A 21,693-nucleotide genomic window follows, 5' to 3' on the forward strand; every position below is an offset into this window, starting at 1 on the left:
AACATGTAAAAAAAAATTTAAAAAAAACTTTAAAAAAATAAAATAAAATAAAATAAAATAAAATAAAATAAAATAAAAGGTAGGTTTATGGACCAGGGAACTTTAGGTAGTCACTTCCTTAGTAGAATTTGAATGATAATTAAGAACACGTGCTTCATGGTGATAATCGTCAAAGGAGCTGATTTCAGTTGGGGGTGCTTTAATGTTAGGTGACCCTTGTTTATGGACTGCTGAGTGGGTTGAAATGTGTTTGGTAGCTAGATTTCTTTATTCCCATCTTCCCAGACTTTATTACTGTTACCTTTGCATTTTCACTTACATATATTACTGTCACTTCCCAGCATACAACTGGGAAGTTGACAACTTTTTACAGTTCTTAAGCTTATAGGCTGTAAAAACAGTTTTTACATTTTAGGAAGCTGATCTAAATGATGCAGCTTTATTTTTAGGGCCAATTATAAGTATTCCATTCATCTGTATTCACCCAGAAAACCGATATTAAGACATATTTTGAAGCTGTAGGAGCCCAACACCTGGCAATCTAGTGAGGGAGACTGGGTCATAAACATGGTTAAGTCAGTCATTTAGAGTGTGCTGAGAATACCATTAAGCACACTTTTTTTGTTGTCATCATCTTTTTAGAGTTTACTTTTTTTTTTATATTTATTTTTAAGAGAGAGTGCGTGAACAGGGGAGGGGCAGAGAGAGACGGAGACACAGAATCTGAAGCAGGCTCCAGGTTCTGAGCTAGCTGTCAGCACAGAGCCAGATGTGGGGCTCAGACTCATGAACCATGAGATCATGACCTGAGCCAAAGTCAGACGCTTAACCCACTGAGTCACCCAGGTGCCCTTATAGTCTATAGAAGTAATTCTTTCTGCTAATCATTTTATTCCCAAATTCTCTGCCTCCCTAGTCCCTGCATATGTTTATGTCTCTGTACATAACTGATCGTCACAGTCCAGAATTATTCCAAAGGCAAGCTGAATTTGAGACTTACCAGTGTGTGGCACATAAAGAGACCAATAGCTTATTTTATTTCATATTTAAAAATCAGTAACTTTACAGATTGTTAAGCTTCTTTCTTTTCTTGTGACTCAAGCAAGACCATGCACCCAGACTGAGTCTCCAAATTCCATTCCTAGGACCTTTCTCAATGCGTTTTCTTGCCTTAGGAGTGTGGCATTCAGAGGGCTAGGGATACTTCTCCCCTTATGAGAAAGATCAGTCCTGGAAAGGCTTCAGTTAGACAGCTAATCTCATCCATATTGTGTGTGACTGATACTTAACAAAACTCAGAGCACCTCCCTGACTTGAATGTTTTACGTTCTTTCCATGTTTCAATATTTTCTTATCCCAGATCGTGGGGTGACTTTGCTTTTGGGACTTGTTGGTTTCTATCCTGACATCTCTGCAGCTCTTGAGCACTATAACATGTGTTTTAAAAAACATTAATATGGTTGGGGCGCCTGGGTGGCTTAGTCGGTTGGGCGTCCGACTTTCGCTTGGGTCATGNGAAAGAATAATATACTGAGCCCCTGTGTGCCTGCCACCCATCTTTACCACTGATTCCCATTTCTGCAGACAAGTTTTGGTTTTTCAAAAATCTGATGGGAATTAGTTATTCCAGTAGCATGTAGCATTTATGATTGTAGTCATGGTTCATTAAGTCAGCAGGGATGACTTTGTGTGTTTTGCTGTGCATAGGGCGATGGCAGGGTGCAAAGGGGCAAGCAGAGATATAAAGGTCCTTTTTAGGTCTAGACTTAGAACTGGCACTCCTGTCACTTACACATACCCCCACATTGGCCAAAGCAAGCCACGGAGCCAAGTCCCAAATCAGTGGGTTGGGAAGGACTATTCTTATGAAGTGTTCTGGGAACCATAATGTGACTCAACAGGCAAATCTAAACACTTGCCCCTTTGGCCCCTTTTTACCATTGTTATAGAACAGTATCACCCATTACTTGACAGTCTTTTGTCTGTCTTCCCATGGAAGACTAAAATTTAGCTATCACCATTTTATCCATAGAGCTTAATATAATGCATAATGCTTAATGCTTATGTTTGGTGAATAGTGTTTGAGGGAATGGATGAAGTAATTGAGGGACTAGGTGGTTAGGAAGTTAAATTGCTTTTGCTAAAGACCAGAATCTCATAACTTGAACAATGGAAAAAGTTGGCTAGTTGGCAAGGGTTAATGAGTGAGGATCCTGACTGAATTGTAGATTAGTTCTGGAACTCAGTAGTTTAATTGTGGGACTAAAAATCTTAAGACCTGCCAGAAAGTTGGGCTAGCAGTAAGTTATAACTAATCACAAACCTTTTTTTTTTTTTTTGAGACAGACAGCATGAGTCGGGGAGGGACAGAGAGAGAGGGAGATACAGAATCTGAAACAGGCTCCAGGCTCTGAGCTGTCAGCACAGAACCCGATGTGGGGCTTGAACCCACAGACCGTGAGATCATGACCTGAGCCAATGTCAGACGCTTCACAGACTGAGCCACACAGGCACCCCTAATCATAAACTTTCTTGTTGAGTAATATCTTTCCCTCTACTTTCTGCACTTTGCTTTAGTTCATTTGTCAGCAGAGTTCATGAGTTTGACATTTGAAAAAAAGTGTGCAGTCTTTGGTAAGCCTCTGCTCCCTGTCTGGTCTTGTGGCTTGAGCCCTCTAGATCTATGGCCCTCATGTTCTCCAAAAAGTCCACCAGTATCACACTTGAACCGTGGAAATATCTGTCTACTAGAATTATCATCCTCTGCTAACTAATGTGAAAGCTGTCTTCTCTCTACACACCCCCAAATAAGCTAAATAAGAAATAAATTACCATTTGCTTATATCTACATATATTTCTAAGAAGAAAGTGTATGGGTGAGAAAATTTTTAATTTCTCTGTATAGATTATTCAAAAATGACATGTGAAACTGGTAAATGTATTTATAAACTAAGTTTGTATATCTTTATGCCTGATTTTCATTCTGTAGAATATTTTTTCTTATCAAAGTTTTGTTACTTTGGACTGTCAACTAAGACTGGAACCATTATTTAAATATGAAACTAGACCTTATAAAACTAATTTAAATTTTAAATTTAATATCAGCATATAAACAGTATTATTTTAATTTCTTTCAGCTTTATTGAGTAATCCCTGACATAAAACATTGTATTAGCTTAAGGTATAACATAATGATTGTATATATGTATGTATTATAAAATGATCATCACAATAAATTCAGTTAACATCACTTCATACAATTACACATTTTTTTCTTGTGATGAGAACTTTTAAGATCTTTCTTAGCCACTTTCAGATATACAATACGGTATTTTTAACTGTAGTCACCATACTGTACATTATATCCCCCCAATTTTTTGTTTATATCTTTTGGCCACCTTCCCCCATTTCTGTCACCCCTCTATCCCTGCCTCTGGTAGCCACCAGTCTGTTCCCTGATTCTATGAGTTTGGTTTTTAAATTTCCTTTTAATGTTTTATTTATTTCTGAGAGAGAGAGAGAGACAGTGTGAGCAGGGGAGGGTCAGACAGGGAGGGAGACACAGAATCTGAAACAGGCTCCAGGCTCTGAGCTAGCTGTCAGCACAGAGCCTAATGCGGGGCTCGAACTCAGGAACTTTGAGGTCATGACCTGAGCCGAAGCCGGACACCTAACCAACTGAGCCACCCAGGCGCCCTGAGTTTGATTTTGAGTATGATCCTATCTTTTACCATAACTGGAAGATATAGAATTACATTAGTGGTAAATTGTAAATAGTAAATATATTATTAATAGTAGTAATGAAAATATTTATGAGAAGATAAATGGAGTAATTTTTGAGTTGCATTTGGACTAACATCATCATTCTCTGAAAATCTCATTTTGTTTTGCATTGTTTAGATTTGAAGACTGCATAATCCTGCCTCTAATACCAGTGGTTTCTCTGTTTTGTGATCAATGTGATTCACAAGAACTTCTTCAGTAACAAACGAAATGATCCAGGGGCGTGGAAAATATGACTTTTACATTGGTTTGGGATTGGCTATGAGCTCCAGCATTTTCATTGGCGGGAGTTTCATTTTGAAAAAAAAAGGTCTTCTGCGCCTTGCCAGGAAAGGCTCCATGAGAGCAGGTAGGCTCTGCCCTGTGACTTAAATGGTATCAGTGTATGCTTGTTACTTAGGTGCTTTGATGGAAGGCGACCACATCTTTATTCCTAGTTAGTATATTTGAAACTTTGAACTATGCAAGGCTTGTAAATGTTTATAGAGAATCAAACATCAGTTTTGTAATGAGAAAAATAAAAGCGAGACAATGTCAGTGTAAGCTAACTATTCTCTCCTACAGTTATTATCAAAATGGAAATAAGGGACCAGTGTCCAATTTAGCATCCAATCTTATCTTAAATTTGATATTTCTGCAGAGAAGGAAATAAGGGCTTATGAATAGAATCTGAATTTTACTGAAAGCTAGGATTTTTTTTGTCTAGTATAATAGAAATCTTACCTTAAGACATTTTTCCTGATAATCTCAATTGGTAGGAAGAAAAGAGAAGTGGAAGAGTACTCTGCTCAGTGAATTTCTAAAGAGTACTATAGGTTGTTTCCTCAGAAACTCCTGACAAGTCACAAGATCTTGGGGGATACTTGATATGAATTAACTGCACTTTGGTGCATTCACAATAGCATTATGTTGCATCCTAGCCGTGTTTCATCAGTAAGCCTCTACTTTAGTTCTAGATCTGGTTCTGACCTCACAGGAAGACCTGCTTTGGTTGTAAAAACAAAACAAAGCAAAAAACACCTCTCTTTGCCATCTTTATGGCCAGAGCTAATCAAACCATCTAAAAATAGTAGCCTCAGAGGTTAGTGGGCAAAGGAGAGCATAATGGCATATATTGTTAGAACAAGTATATTCTTCATTCTTGTCCTAAGACAGGTACATTCATTGTCCATGATATGTTTGTCAAAATGTTCATTTGCATTGACTTTTTCTTTTGGACAATGGCTTAAGTACTAGCTGCTTCCTGATTTTATCAGTTTTATTGGGAAGAAAGTCAAGTAGAAAAGGAGGGTGAGCATCCTGGTAGCTGCAGATTGTGATTAATGCTGACTTTTTATGTATGGTCAATATAAGATCCCTTTCTCCAAGTAACTGCCTCATAAATGGGGCTAACCCACATCTATACGGCTTATCCACTTTCAGACTAATTCATTTGAAGCTGGGCTACTTCTTACTTGTTCATCTTCTTTACTTGGTTTATTGAAGCTGAGTTCACGAAACAAAAGAATGAAGTATGGGCTGAATATAAGGATTAATTCCTTCTATCAAGGAATGAGGTTTGTAGTATTGTGCAAACCTAAAAATTGTAACATTCTCATTACCTCATCCCCTTTTCTAAGAAAATCATAAAAATACTATCTAAGAAATCCCCTTATACAGTCATGATGGAACCTTTATTCAAAGTAATAATCATTAACAAATAAGATGTTTTAAAATCTGTCATTGCTGTTGTCATAAATTTATAAGAGTCTGATAATCTTCCCAAAAAGTGAAATAATTTTTTCATTCACAGGTCAAGGTGGCCATGCATATCTTAAAGAATGGTTGTGGTGGGCTGGATTGCTATCAAGTATGTATAGAGAACATTTCAAGAAAACAGAATTGTATATTAAAATATGCATATACTAGTACAGCCTCATATTACTAGCACATTTTAAAACTTTAAATTCTTTGCTTTTATTTTTTAAATTTTATGTTTATTTTTGGAACAGAGAGAGCAGGTGGGGAAAGGGCAGAGAGAGGGGGAGACAGAATCTGAAGTAGGCTCCATGCTCCAAGCTGCCAGCAGAGCCCGATGCGAGGCTCAAACTCAAGAACCATGAGATCATGACCTGAGCCTAAGTCAAATGCTTAACTGACTAAGCCACCCAGGCACTCTTAAATTCTGGTTTTTTAATGAAAAATACTCAAAATGTGTAAAACTTAAGTCAGTAAAAGTCATTTAGCAAGCAATTTAATAGTTTAATTTGAATGAGAAGTCTTTGTTTTACCTGTCTGATTAAAAAATGTTTACTACATCTGTGCATTTTTTAATTCTCAGTTTAAGAAGATAACTTTGATAGTAAAAGATCATAGAGGGGTACCTGGGTGGCTCAGTTGGCTAAGCATCTGACTCTTGATTTCAGCTCAGGTTGTAATCTCATAGTTCGTGGGATTGTTGGCTCTGCGCCAACAGTGTAGAGCCTGCTTAGGATTCTCTCTCCCCCCTCCTCTTTGCCCATTCTTTGTTGCTCTCTCAAAATAAACAAATAAACTTAAAAAGAAAGATTGTAGAAACCATCCCATTTTTAATTCCTCCCCCTTCATTGACTTTCATTCCAAATTGGAAAAGAGGTATCCATTTGATAAGAGTGTCCATACTTATTTTGATGATTACCTTTAAAAAAGTACATAGAGGGGTGCCTAGGTGTCTCAGTCAGTTAAGCATCAATCTTTAGCTCGGGTCATGATCTCTCATTTGGTGAGTTCAAGCCCTGCATCAGGCTCTGTGCTGACAGCTCAGAGCCTGGAGCCTGCTTCAGATTCTGTGTCTCCCTCCCTCTCTGCCCCTCTTCTACTTGTACTCTGTCTCTCTCTTAAAAATAAATAAATGTTAAAAAAAAAAAAAAGTAAATAGAAAAAATGATATCTAAGACTGAGCCTTCAAACTATTGAGGATTAAATTATCTAACTGTTCTTTATAAGCTTAAGAGCAACTGAAATAACAAAGAGACTAATATGACTATTCATTCAACAGATATTTTTGATTGTTTCTTGTATGCCTGGAATTGTTGCAGGTGCTGCAGATAAACTGTTCTAACAAACAGAAAAACCCTTGCACACATAAGACTTAATATTCTAGATGGAAGACAAATAATAATAAGCAAGATAAAGAAATTAAAATGTGTGTGTTAGTGATAAATGCCAAAATTTGCTAGGAGTAAAGTAGGGAAGGGATGTAACATGAAGGATAGATGGATAAAAGATGTAAAGGAAATGAAGGGGCTAGCCATATGAATATTGGGGGAAGGAACATTTTAAGCAGGAGGAAATAGTAAATATGAAGGCCATGAGGTGAACCATGCCTGACCTTTTGAAGTGTGATAGGCAGCCTGCAAGACATCCCACAATGATTTTCGCCCCCTGTATTCACATTTTTGTATAATCCCCTCACACTGAATGAGTGCTGGCCCATTGTGATAGAATGCAAAAGAAGTGATAATGTGTTACTTCTGAGGCCAAGTCACCAAAAGGCATGTGGCTTTGCCTTGATTGCTTGGATTGCTTACTCAGAAATCCAGCCTTCAGATAACTGTAGTCCTAATTTATATCTTTGAAATCTTGACCAACAGAAATTATGAGAAACCATGAGATCCTGACCATTAGAAAATATGGCTTTTGTTTTAAGCTACCAAATTTTACAGTGCTTTCTTATGCAGCACTAGATTATTAAAGCTTCAGGTAACATTAAAGAGGGAAGAACAGCAAGAGAGTGAATGTGGGGGAAGTAGCAGGGGATAAGTTTAGAGAAATAATGAGGGTGGGTCTTGTACAATACAGAAAGGACTCTGACTTTAATGTGTGGGAAGTCACTGGAGACTTGAGCAAAAGGGTGACATGATATGCTTTAGGTTTTAATAAGATCTCTCAGACGGCTGTGTTGAGGAATAGACCACATAGGAGAAGAAGCAAGAAAACCAGGTGGGAGGCTGTTGAAATAATCAGGTTAAGAGGTGGTGATGGCATGGACCCAAGGGAGTTGCAGTGAGTATGTTAAGAAGTGGTAGAATTCTGAATTTTGTTTTGAGGTAGAACTGATAAGATATGCTGAAAACAAGTTAAAAAGTTGGATAGAATATAAAAAACAACCTCTTAAAAGCATGAAAGATTGAATATGTAATGAATTACCTAGCCAAGATCAGACAAAGGCGGAAATCTCAGAATGATAAGCTGGAGACACTTCTGCTCTAGATGTAATTGCAGACTTTAGAGCAGGCAGGAGAGAGAGTGAACTTTTGAATAGGGCTAATAAGGATCAGAGTCATGTGCTGCTAAGAATGGGAATCAGCACAAGATTATTATATTGGAATTATAAAAACAAATAACAAAAATTACATGTCTTTTACAAGATGCACATATAAAACAAGGATATAGAATGGCTGAAAGAGAAAGATGGAAAAACACCTGAAGAAAGTTGAGATTGATGAGTGTGCTAGATAAAATATACTTCAAAGCAAAAAGTAATACTGTAGATAGAGAATTATTTTATAAAGATAAAAGGTTCAATTCATCAGGAAGCTTTAACAGTTCTAACTTTATTTAATAATATAGCCTTGAAATATTGAAAACAGCAGTTGACACAGCAATAGAAATAGACAAATCCAATAACCATATGGTGAAATATTAATATAACACCTTTACTTATAGGGTAAGCAGAGTAAAATTGTTAACTGTATAGAACATTTGAAGAGCAAATTTAACAAACTTCTTGGACATGTCACTGATCTACATTGTTTTCAAGGGCATATGGAAGGAAAATTTATATAATATAAATATATAATATTTATAACAAATGGACTATTTGCCAGNAGGATTGAGTGGAATATTTTCATAGATTATTATAGTTACATTAGAAATCGGTAACAAAAAGAATATAAAAATCCCCATGTGTGGAAATTTAGAAATAATGTACTCCATAGTTCAAAAAAGTCAGAATGAAAACTAGAAAATATGTTGGTGCCAAATGCAAAATATCATAACTTGTGGACTATTACTGAAATAATTAAAATTTACAGTTTTAAATAAACATAATTAAAAATAAGAAAGGGGAGGCATCTAGTTCAAGAAAAAAGAAAAAGAATGGCAAAATAAACCCCAAAATGTAGAAGGAAGTAAAGAGCTAAAATTAAATAGAAAACAAAAGGTATTAAAACCAACATTTGGTTGGTGATCTAAATAAACTTTTTGTTTAAACTGATGGAAAAAAGGAACAGGCAGAGTAACTCGTGATGTAACTAGAGTTTTGTAAATATCAACAGGATGTTTGAACAGTTTTATCTCAGAAAATATAAAAACTTAGATAAAATAGGTAAATATTCTTCTAACTTAATACAGTTGGATCTGTAGTTTTAAAAACTTTGCATATATTAGGGCTTGGGCCCAGATGGTTTCATTGGCAAGTTCTGTGGTCATTTTTAAAAGCAACACTGCAACTGAGTAATTTCCTAATAAGAGAAAAAAGGGTATGCATTCCCCCTCTCTTCTACAAAAGCTAGCATAATCCTAATACCAAAACCTGACTCAGACAGTATAAGGAAAAATAGTCTCATTTGTGAACATATATGCAAAAATCCTAAATGTTGAACAAATCAGATTTATTCTAGGGATGCAAAGTTGGCATAGCTTTCGAAAACCAATCACTGTAACTAATGATGTTAACAAATTAAAGGAGAAAAATTAATGATCATTTCAGTTTACTGAATTTTAATTGAGCAACTATTCATAACTAAAAAAATTTCAAATAAGTAATTTCAAGACCAACAAAACCAAAACAATCAAAATAAACAACAAAACAAAATATTGAAGGCTTTCTTTTTGAAACAGGGAACAAACAAATGATCTCTTGTTATTCTTTCAGTATTTTGAAAGAATTTCTTAACAAATGCAGTAAGGCAATGGGGTGGAAATAGAATTAGAAAGAAATATATAAACTTGTTATTTACTGATTATATGATTGTGGGTATAAAAATTCCAAATTATATACAGATAAATTATAAAATTAAGATTTAGCAGAGTGATGTTGGGTTACAAAGTCAACATCCAAAACTTAATTGTGTTTCTGTATTACCAGCAACAACTAGAAAATGAAATGTTAAAATGGTGCCATTTGCATATAATTCTTAAAAACTGGAATTACTTAATTCTAAATCTAACAAGAGATGCGAAAGATACCCATGGAAAAAATGAACGCTTACTGAGAAAAAGACAAATACACGGATATATTATTTTCAGGGGTTGGAAAGATTCATTATTGGAAAGTCAACATTTCTCTCCATAGTGACAGATTAAGTGCTATTCCATTTAAAACTGTAGGTGCTTATGTGCTACATGGTAAATTGATTTAAAAATTTGAATGGTAATTCAGAAGTCCACATAAAGCAGAAATATTCTTTTTTAAAATATTTATTTTTGAGAGAGTATGAGCAGGAGAGGGGCAGAGAGACACACACACAGAATCTAAAGCAGGCTCCAAGCTCCAGCAGTCAACACAGAGCCCAATATGGGGATCAAACTTACAAACTATGAGATCATTACCTGAGCCAAAGTTGGCTGCTTAACCAACTGAGCCACCCAGGTGCCCCTAAAGCAAAGATATTCTTAAGAAGAGGTGAAAGGACTTACTCTACTAGGTATTAAGGTTTATTATCAAGCTACACTGAGTATGGTACTGTGCCAAAATACATAGACCAATAGAAAGGAATGGAAAACCCTAAAACAGAACCAAAAACAGTATATTTATTGCAAAGATGGTATTGAAATAGAGAAATGTGCTTTTCAGTATATATTATTGTACCAACCCATATGGAAAAATATAAACTTTGATTTCGACCTCACTCCATACATAAAGATCAACTCTAGATGGTTTATAAACTTAAATGTGAAAGAGAACGCTAAAGAATTTAAAGGATAAAGAATTTCGAGAAAGATCTCCCATATAAGAAATGAGTGAATGGGGCGCCTGGGTGGCTTAGTCGGTTAAGCGTCCGACTTTCGCTTAGGTCATGATCTCGCGGTTTGTGGGTTCGAGCCCCGCGTCGGGCTCTGTGCTGACTGCCAGCTCGGAGCCTGGATTCTGTTTCAGTCTGTGACTCCCTCTCTCTGTGACCCTCCCCTGCTCACGCTGTCTCTCTCTCTCTCCTAGAAATAAATAAAAATATTAAAAAAAAAAAAAAAAAGAAATGAGTGAAATAGGTGAAGGGTATTCAAAGTACACTTAAGGGGTGCCTGGATGACTCAGTTCATTGAGTGTCCTGTTTTTGATTTTGGCTCAGATCATGGTCTTGGAGTTGTGGGATCAAGCTCCGTGTCTGCTCTCTCCCTCTGCTCCTCTTCCCCACTCATTTGCTTTCTCTAAAAACTAAAACAATTATTTTTTTAATGTAAAAGATGAGCACTGAGTAATGTATAGAATTGTCAAATCAAATTGAATACCTGAAACTAACAATACTGTATGTTAACTGTACTGGAATTAAAATAGAAAAATAAAATAACATTTCTCAACAAGTAGGAAGCACCATCAAGAGATCTTAGAGAATGAAAAGGCAAATTACAGAATGTGGCAAAAATGATTGTAATGTTCTGGTTTTTTAACTCAGAATCCTACTAAATATTTTATTAAGTTGATATCTCATGGACATCAAATTGCCAACACTGTGGAAAAAGGGGTTAATATAAAACAATACAAAAGTATTCCAGACAGTAGTTTATCAATATTCATTCTTTGATGGGATTTTCTCATGTAACTTTGATTCCTCTTTGCTGCTAGTTCCATTTCATCATATCCTTGCAACTCTCTAGTATTCTGAAACTCCTCCAGTTCCAGGGCTTTGTATTAGCACACTCTATTACAGGCCTAGGGAAATTTTTCCTTTTATTTATGTTTTTTTTTTTTTTCTGGTTTTTCTTAAGTTAACTTTATTTTTTTAGAGCAGTTTCTGGTTTAAAAAGCAGTATTGAGGAGAAGGTACAGAGATTACCCATATGCTCCCAGCCCATACACATGCACAGCTTCCCCCATTAGCAATACCCCTCACCAGAGTGGTGCACTTTCTACAGATAATGAACCTACACTGACACATAACAATCACCCAAAGTCCATAATTTACATTTGGGTTTACTCTTGATGTACATTCTGTAGGTTTGGACAAATGTATAATGACATAATCGACTGTTGTGGTGTCAGGCAGAATAGTTAAACTGCCCTAAAAATCAGTGAGTCTTTGGGGAAAGGGAGGTTGCAAATACATATACATTAAAATTTTTAATAAGGGGCACCTCGGTGCCTCAGTCGGTTAAGCATCTGACTTTTGATTTTGTCCCAGGTCATTACCTCACAGTTTGAGATTGAGCCCCACGTTGAGCTTTGTGCTGATAGCGCAGAGCCTGCTTGGAATTCTCTCTCTGTCTCTCTCTCTCTCTACCTCTCTCTCTCTCTCTCTCAAAATAAATACATAAAAATAAAATAAGTATCAGTGAGTCTGTTTTAAACCTTCTCTATTTCCCTCTTAACTCCAACTCCACTGGTTTCCATACTCTCAAATAGTGATAGGTCTTCTACTTGAGAGAGCTAATAAAAGCCATCAAGAACTCCCTCCATTTCTCACACCAAATCTGAAACCTTACCTTCTTTCTCATCCCTCTTGTTACAAAGAAAAACGTCCTCCTACTGCTTTAGGCTAACCCCTTCATCTATGTTATGGATACACACACACGCCCCCCACCACTTTGTCAAGGACTCCTGCCTAGGGAAAATTTTAACCCACAGATTTACATCCAAATTATATAAGAACTTACCTCAAATCAGTAAGAGAAAACAAGTAACTTTACTGCAGACAAAAAAAATTGACCAGCTGCTTCACAAAAAGATTTTACTTGTCCAGCCAACACATGCAAAAGGGAAATGCAAATTGAAAGAATTATAAAATAATCCCAATCCCCATTAACAGATTAGCAAATTTTTAAATCTGACAGTACCACCAAGTGGGACAAAGGAGCTCTGTTAAGTGAAATTTGGTATAACCATTTTGGAAAACACAGTAGCCATGAGTGATCTTTCTATAAGATCACATCCTTCCCCATGAGAATACCCAGTGGCTCTTCAACTCAGATGAAATCCTTATCAGGACTCTCAAAGGACTTGTACCAGATGGCCCTGGCTACCTCTGACTCCTGGGCTACTCTCCTCTTGCTCATTCTACTGAAGCCATCCTGCCTTCCTTGCTGTTCAGACATGAAACAGCCTTGAGTCAGGTTTTTCTTGCTGTATACTCCCTGATTGGGAAGTTCTCCCCCCAGATAGCTGCAGGTAAATATTTCACTTCATACCAGGCTGGTTAAGTTTCCTATCAGAGTGCCCATGTTTGGCACCACGATCCTGCCCTCAGCACTACATTCCTTTCTGTCACTTCGTTTTTCTTTATTTTTTTTTTTTAATGTTTATTTTATTTTTTAGAGACAGAGAAAGTGGGGGAGGGACAGAGAGAGAGAGACACAGAATTCAGAGCAGGCTCCAGGCTTTGAACTGTCAGCACAAAGCCCACATGGGGCTTGAACTTGTGAACTGCAAGGTCATGACCTGAGGCAAAGTCAGACGCTTAACTGACTGAGCCACCCAGGTGCCCCAGTCACTTCATTTTTCTACACTCCATGGCTATCCACTTGACTTGTATTTTGCCTGTTTTCCCTCACAAAATGTAAATTTTAGGAGAAGAGTATCTTTGTTTTTCTCACTGCTTTATTCGCTGATCCTATAACAGCATCTGGCACATTGTAGGTACCTATGGATGTATTTTGAATATAATAGTTGACTTTTAACAAAAGAAAAAGCTAGTGAAAAAGACTTGGGAGAAGTACTTTTACAACAGTTTTAGTTGCTTTTAATTGTTTTTTGTCACAGGGTATGGGTATCAAATTTTAATTTTAAAAAGTCTATATGTAAGATAAATTAGATCTCTTCCAGTTAAAATTACAGATTTGTTTCTAATTGGTTTGAACGTTAATGTTGATAATTTATAGGAGACCTTTATGAATAGCTGGGAGAAAATACAGAAATTACTGAGTACAACTGAAATAGTACTCAAAAATAAATTTTTAAAAATATTTATTTATTTTTATATGTATATAGTTGTATATATGTATATAGTTGACCCTTCAACAACATGGGAGTTAGTGGCACCAACCCCCTGTGCAACTGACAATCTGCAAATAACTTTTGATTCCCTAAGAACTTTACTATTAGTGTACTATTGACCAGAAGGTTTAACCAATAATGTAAATGGTTGATTAACATGTATTTTGTATATTATATGTATCATATACTGTATTCTTAATAAACTAGAGAAAATATTTTTAAGAAAATCATACAGAATACATCTACAGTGGTTAAAAATGTATATGTAAGTGGAAAAAGCTTAAACTCCTGTTCAGTTCATGGGTCAACTCTATATGAAAATAAAATGCAGGCATTTCCATTCTCAGTGATTTGTACCTATCTGAGAGTTTCTTTTGTTGTCTATCTCCCAAGTGGGAGCAGGTGAGGTGGCCAACTTTGCTGCATATGCCTTTGCACCAGCCACCCTAGTGACTCCGTTAGGAGCTCTCAGCGTCTTAGTAAGGTAAGGTACACTACACTACATTTCATATGTAGAAACAGCAGTCGGTATTTTAGTCCATGAAGTATTCAGTACCATCTAATTATACATGCTCAGAATAATTTACATTTAAACAATCTTGAGAACTTTTTTTAAAGATGTGTATTAATTTGCTTTTAAAGGGTTATCATTTGTGCATAGGCATGCTGTCAGTTTGTCGGAGAAAATGCTTCTATGCTTTTCTTGCTTGTACTCAGAGCCAGTGATTGTTTTTATTACAATTTTTTAAAATTTCAAGTTGGAAAAAAAAATTTCAAGTTGGACTTGTTAGAACATTTATCATTTGAGACATGTGCACTTTGATAGATGATGGTTGATGATAAATCAGTTTCTATACCTACTACAGAAAATCAATGATTAGATGCAAGATTATGTGTCTCTGAAGCCTGATTTGGGGTACTCATTTGGAGCAGTCCAAGACTTGTTCTTTTTCAGTTATCTTAATGCTTAGCCCCAACAGCTAAGCCCATATTGAAACTTGGCTACTATTCTCAAAGTTGATTAACAAGTTTTTTATTTTTTTAAAAAAAATTTTTTTTTTAATGTTTTATTTATTTCTAGGAGAGAGAGAGAGAGACAGCGTGAGCAGGGGAGGGTCAGAGAGAGAGGGAGTCACAGACTGAAACAGGCTCCAGGCTCTGAGCTGGCAGTCAGCACAGAGCCCGACGCGGGGCTCGAACCCACGAACCACGAGATCACGACCTAAGCGAAAGTCGGACGTTCAACCGACTAAGCCACCCAGGCGCCCCGATTAACAAGATTTTTAAAATTTTCTTCCTCCAAGATAATTTGTATACATATATAAATTGATATTATATGTAAATTACATATATATTCAAGATACTATGTAATATATATTATGGTACATTGTTTTTTACCCTTAATTTTTTGTATCTTATGCCATTATAATTATAGGTTTACATTATATGTTTTTTTAATTTGGATTAAAATGGCTATAATGTATTAAAATTTGATAATTTAGGGGTAACTTTGTGGCTCAGTCAGTTTAGCATCCAACTGTGGCTCAGGTCATGATCTCACCGTTGGTGAGTTCCAGCCCCATGTTGGGCTCTGTGCTGACAGCCCAGAACCTGGAGCCTGCTTCGGATTCTGGGCCTCCCTCCCTCTCTGCCCCTTCCCTGCTCATGCTCTTGTCTCTCTCTCTGTCTCTCAAAAATAAACATCAAAAAATTTTTTTTAACTTGATAATTAATAGGCAAATTATATAGAATTACACGACACGTAGGAAGTACGCATCAATCAATATAGATAAATAAGTTGAGAAAATTTAAGCATAAAATTTGGTTTGGACCTATATTCTTAGGCTATAAATTTGTGCCACAGCTCCATTTAATGTAAATTTCATATTGATTTTCTACAGTAGAAATATCGTAACTATGCTGGTTTAGTGTATCACTGGAAACTTTCGTTTTAGCTTTGTCTGAAAGCCAGAATCGTTACAAGTCAGTGCTTTAGTTTTTCAATAACTTAAAATTCTGAGTTGTGTTGATATTTAAATATGAGAAAAGTGACTGATTAATGTTGTACACTCCTTTCCACCATTTTAGTGCCATTCTTTCTTCATACTTTCTAAATGAAAGACTTAATCTTCATGGGAAAATTGGATGCTTGTTAAGTATTCTAGGATCTACAGTTATGGTCATTCATGCTCCAAAAGAAGAAGAGATCGAGACTTTAAATGAAATGTCTCACAAGCTAGGAGATCCAGGTAAGAAATAAGAAAAGCTGTATCTTTATTTTAACTAAAATTATATGTGCATGTAAAGAGGCAAATTGTTCTACATGGTTTATTATGAAAAATAGTGGTTGTTTTCCTCCCCTTTCAGACCCTATTCTCTTGTTTATTTTGTTCTTTAACTCTTTGTCTCTAAATAATATGCTTATATTACTGTTACTCTCTTTGGCTTTAGGCATCATCTGTTGTATCTACTACCTGTTGTATATACTTAGTTTTGTTTAAATGATTTATTTACATTATAATCACTACATAACTTTTATTCCCAGTTTATACATATGATACATTGTGATTATTTTTCCTTCACTGATATTGTTTGATAACTTTTCTGTGAATTTATCAGTCCATCTTGAAGCTATTCTCCAGTGGTCTTAATTCTCTTCCTCAGTAATTTCAAACATATTAGGTATTCTGCAGTTTCATCTCTTCTGGAAATCTCTCCCAGAGCCTCAGTTGGCCTTAGTCTAGACTGGTATCTTGAGACTACTAGCACATTTGTCATTCTAAATTTTCCTTCATCAGCATCTTAGAGGATCCCCTCCACTTTCTGTTTTTTCTTGGCTATGAATCCTGGGTTTGCTCATTCATTTTGGTTGGAGCCACTGTTGTAGGAGAGAAGAAAGGCACAGAAAAGATGAGACTTTTTGAGATCTTGTATATATAAAAATTGTATTGTCACTTCCAGTGTTGCCGCTAAGAAAAACACAGTTGATTCTCTACCTTTTATATGTGACCCATCTTTTATCTTTAGAAACCTTTAGGATGTCCTCTTTGTGGGCCAATTTTATTCATTGTGCTAGGTACTTGATGGACTTTTTAAAATCTGGAAATGTGTCTCTCACTCTAGGAAATCAGTTTGCCTTTTGATGTATTTTCTCTTTGTGAACTTCTTATTCTTCTATTGATTGGATCCTTGACTATACCATGAGTTTTCACATATATTTTCCCCCTGTTTTTAACCATTTTTCTTTTTAGCTCTGTGTCCTGGGAGATTTCCTCAGTTTTGTCTTCTAGCTCTTTTGAGTTTTATTTCTGCTATTTCATGTTTAATTTCCAAGAGCTTCCTTTTATTCTTTGGGGTGTGTGTGTGTGTATATGTGTGTGTGTTAAACACAACACAAAATTCACCCTCTCAGCATTTCACATAGGTATGGTACAATATTGTCAACTACATGCATGGTGGTGTGCAGCAAGTCCTGAGAGAGTCCTGGTCATTTAAAATTTTTTTCTCTGGGGCGCCTAGGTGGCTCAGTCAGTTAAGCATCCGACTTCAGCTAAGGTCATGATCTCACAGTTCGTGGGTTTGAGCCCCGAATTGGGCTCTGTGCTGACAGCTAGCTCAGAGCCTGGAGCCTGTTTCAGATTCTGTGTCTCCCTCTTTCTCTGACCCTCCCCTTCTCATGCTGTCTCTGTCTCTCTCTCAAAACTAAATAAAACATTAAAAAACAATTTTTTTTTAATAACATTTTTTTCTGCAAACTTCAACATCAAGATTATTTGTGGGCTCCATTTTTTCTTTTGCTTTCAGTCATTTAGTTTTGTCTTTTGGCAATTTCAGTTAAATGCTGGGCATACAATATTAAAAAGTTTAGGGGCTCCTGGGTGGCTTAGTCAGTTAAGCGTCCGACTTTCGCTTAGGTCATGATCTCGCGGTTCGTGGGTTCGAGCCCCGCGTCGGGCTCTGTGCTGACTGCCAGCTCGGAGCCTGGAGCCTGTTTCAGTCTGTGACTCCCTCTCTCTCTGACCCTCCCCTGCTCACGCTGTCTCTCTCTCTCTCTTCTAGAAATAAATAAAAAAAAGACATTAAAAAAATAAAAAGTTTAAAGGCTCTAAATGATATTTTATTCCTTTAGAGAGAACCTAAATTTCTTCTTTCGGGCAGTTACGAGTAGAGATTACCTTTAACTTAACGTGTTCTTCTGTCTTTGTAGGGACTGGTGTCTTTCCATTTTGCTTTTATTCTTGATCAAAGTCCTTTTTCTCAGCTGATAGCCTGGGATGTTTACTTGGACCTTCCACCTTGGTGAACTTTGAATGGCAGTGTCTGTGTTAGCATTCCAAGACTGCAGGCCTCTTCACTCAGCTATCTGGCTTTTTCACCAGGCTGTCCACTTGGCTTCTCTCACCTAGGCACATGCAACTTCTGTGCCCACAAATGCCTTAAGGGGAGTTGCACACAGAAATTTGGGCTCACTTGTCTTCACTTCCTTCCTTCCTGGAATCTTGGCCCATTGTGTCCTAGCTACTTAGGCATCCCAAAATTCCAAGGTTTGTTTTTGCCTAGTCTACTGAAACTTCCACATGCCCCAAGTCACCACTTTCTATTGGGCTTTATGCCCATCTTTATTCCCTGCTCTAGAACTGGCAGTTATCACAAGGAAGAAAGCAGAGGTGAGTGTTGACCTTACCTTTTTCTCCAGTTTTTCCCCCTTCAAGTTCTGATTGCTTCAGTTGCCCTGGTATTTCCTCTTGTCTTTTTATGTTTGTTTTGATGTCTCTCCTGGTTATCCTTGGCTGCCTTCTGAAAGTCAGGCTTGTCAAATCCCAAGCAAAGTATCCTGCTTGGCTGCCTGAGTCATGGCAGTTGAGTGGGACAGGGGGAGTTAACATCATAGACATAGACCTTACCTCAACCTCCTGCTTTAGTGTAGTACCTCCACATTCAACTGGCCCAGAGTTTTCCAGTTCACTGTGGCAGGAAGAACAGTCACTCAGATGCTGAATAGGAATCCTGAGATCTTAATTCTTCTTTAATTTAATAGACTTTCAGCCAGGCCTCCTGTTTTTCAGTCTCCCCTAACCCTACTTCCAGAGACACATTGTATCTTTGGAATGTTTTGTGCTGCAAACTGAGTTATGTTCTAGTCTTTGATCACTGCTGATGTGGGACTCAGCTTTCATAGATATGCTTTATCAGTTCTGCTTTTTGGCTTCCATAATATGACTGTCATCTCCTTTACCTGTACTTGTTTTTGTATGTTTGCTTCTTTAAGAATCCTATTGCTATTTATTTTATTACGAGAATTTAAGGAGTGACTTCTGTGCTCAATCTTAAATCTGTGCATCCTAAAATGCAGATGATAGATAATATTGACATTATTGGGTAGATGTGAGGATTAAATGAATTAATCAGTGCAAATTGCTGAGAAAAGTGCCTGGCCCCAGGTGCTACACAGTTAGCTATTACCATGCTAAGTTCAGTTCTCCATATTCAATGAGAACCCTGATGTTCAGATTCTCTTAATGATTTGCTGTTGACCCCTGTGGTTGTCTCTAAATATTTTTAAAATGTACTCCTTCTAGGAAGAACTTTATAACAGCTGTTCTTTTTAGCATCTATAAATTGTTGCGTCGTCTCATAATTTCTCTCTACTAGTTTCTCATTGTTTCCAACCTTGGAATTAGAGCATCCCAATGGGTAGGAAGTAGCAAGATCTTCTAGAATAGGTGGCTTTGAATCAGCCTGATCTGTTTTCTATGGTCTAATTATCATGGGGCCTAACATGCTATGGTAAAAATGTTAGTGGTATAACAGTTTGTGAATATGAAGCACAGTGTAATCTTCCAATGTATACATTTAACTAATATTTTTATGAGTGTGCTTTTGCTAGGGCAGCAAAAGAAAGCTAATACTTACTTTAGGACCACACCTTTTCTCCTTCCCTGTTGAGTTTTGGATTCTCAGGGATTTCTTTTAATACTTACACATTTACTAAATAAGCCTTTTCTTGCCTCCTCCAGGATTTGTGGTCTTTGCAACACTTGTGGTCATTGTGTCATTGATCTTAATCTTCGTGGTGGGACCTCGCCATGGACAGACAAACATTCTTGTGTACATAACAATCTGTTCCGTAATTGGAGCGTTTTCAGTCTCTTGTGTTAAGGGCCTGGGCATTGCTATCAAAGAGCTGTTTGCTGGAAAGCCTGTGCTGCAACATCCTCTGGCCTGGATTCTGCTGCTGAGCCTTATAATCTGTGTGAGCACACAGATTAATTACCTGAACAGGGCCCTGGATATATTCAACACTTCCATTGTGACTCCAATATATTATGTATTCTTTACAACATCAGTTTTAACTTGTTCAGCTATTCTTTTTAAGGAGTGGCAAGATATGCCTGTTGATGATGTCATTGGTACTTTGAGTGGCTTCTTTACAATCATTGTGGGAATATTTTTGTTGCATGCCTTTAAAGATGTCAGCTTTAGTCTAGCAAGTCTCCCTGTGTCTTTTCGGAAAGACGAAAAAGCAATGAATGGCAATCTGTCTAACATGTATGAAGTTCTTAATAATGAAGAAAGCTTAACCTGTGGAATTGAACAACACAGTGCTGAAAATGTCTCCCGAAGAAATGGAAATCTCACAGCTTTTTAAGAAAAATGTAATTAAAAGGTTAATCTATAATTGTGTTATAAAGTGAATTTGAGTATCAGAATGTGTCTGAAAAAAACATTGTTCTCAAAAAATGTTCTCTAGAGACAATCTTTTTTAAAGCTTCACTGATTTGGACCAAGAAATTACTTTTCTTATATTTACATGATGGTAGCTCACTAAATGACCTCAGTACGTGGCCAATTTCTATTAACATTGTATTATTATAGAGGTATTTTAACTTTTCCTTTACCAAAATCTAAATGCACTGACAGTTTTAAGTCTATAAAATGCTTTATTTTTTCATTGGTGATGAAAATCTGAAATGTACATTTGTCATCCCCACTCCATCAATCCCTGACCATCTGAAAGCTTTTTGATTTAAAAAGGAACAAAATTTTCCTAATACATTATCCTGTGATTTACCTTACATGTAAAAGTGAATCTTGTTTGATGACTTATTTAATTTTGAAATGTTAAAGAGAAACCTAAGTTATTAAATGAAGAAAAACTTATTTACAAAACAAAAAAGGGTAGGAAGTTTCCTGATGGCAGTGTTTCTTACCCTGTGACTTACTACCACACATTTGATGGTCTTCCTATTCCTTGATGGCACTTTGCTAAACCAGTGCATCTCGTGTCTGTCAGGCTGCAGCCTGACCAGTTTCATTCTTCACTTACTCTAATCCCTTGATATCTGGAACCTTGATTACCATTTTACATCAGCTCTTGTACTTTTCAGTATATTTTCATAATGAGTTATATTGTCATTTAGATCTTCTAACAACTCTGGGAAATAAAGTCAAAAAACTAATTTCTTAAATTTAGTTCATGTTATAATAAAAAGAAAAATTGAAACAGTTCTTTTCTAACTCTGAATGCTTACTTAGTACACACTTAAGATGTTTGTAAAATATGGTTTCTTTGTACCAGATATTTTACTTAAGCATTTGTGTAGACCACTATGTATTTCAACCTTTTAAAAACAACCATGGAAAACTGCTTATGGAAATTTTGAAATCTATGCAAAAAAGGTAGAATAGTGTAATGAGCTCCATCTAGCTTCAGAGCAGATCATCATAGCCGTTGGCCTTAA

General features: G+C 36.5%; 1 protein-coding gene across 7 annotated transcripts in view; it reads left to right on the forward strand.

Annotated features, from left to right (window-relative positions):
- The window catches only part of NIPA2 (NIPA magnesium transporter 2), a 25,966-nt gene extending 4,506 nt beyond the window's left edge, over nt 1-21,460 (forward strand). For all 7 annotated transcript variants that reach the window (XM_077774601.1, XM_077774603.1, XM_077774600.1 and 4 more), the window contains 5 exons: nt 3,901-4,132; nt 5,576-5,632; nt 14,345-14,435; nt 16,040-16,200; nt 19,969-21,460. In XM_077774601.1, coding sequence (XP_077630727.1) covers nt 3,994-4,132; nt 5,576-5,632; nt 14,345-14,435; nt 16,040-16,200; nt 19,969-20,600 — 1,080 coding nt within the window. In that variant the 5' untranslated portion in view covers nt 3,901-3,993 and the 3' untranslated portion in view covers nt 20,601-21,460. The remainder of the gene's footprint in view (nt 1-3,900; nt 4,133-5,575; nt 5,633-14,344; nt 14,436-16,039; nt 16,201-19,968) is intronic.
- The last annotated feature ends 233 nt before the right edge of the window (nt 21,461-21,693 follow it).

Source organism: Crocuta crocuta, unplaced genomic scaffold (genome assembly GCF_008692635.1).
Source record: "Crocuta crocuta isolate KB4526 unplaced genomic scaffold, BGI_CrCroc_1.0 scaffold469, whole genome shotgun sequence".
NCBI lineage: Eukaryota > Metazoa > Chordata > Mammalia > Carnivora > Hyaenidae > Crocuta > Crocuta crocuta.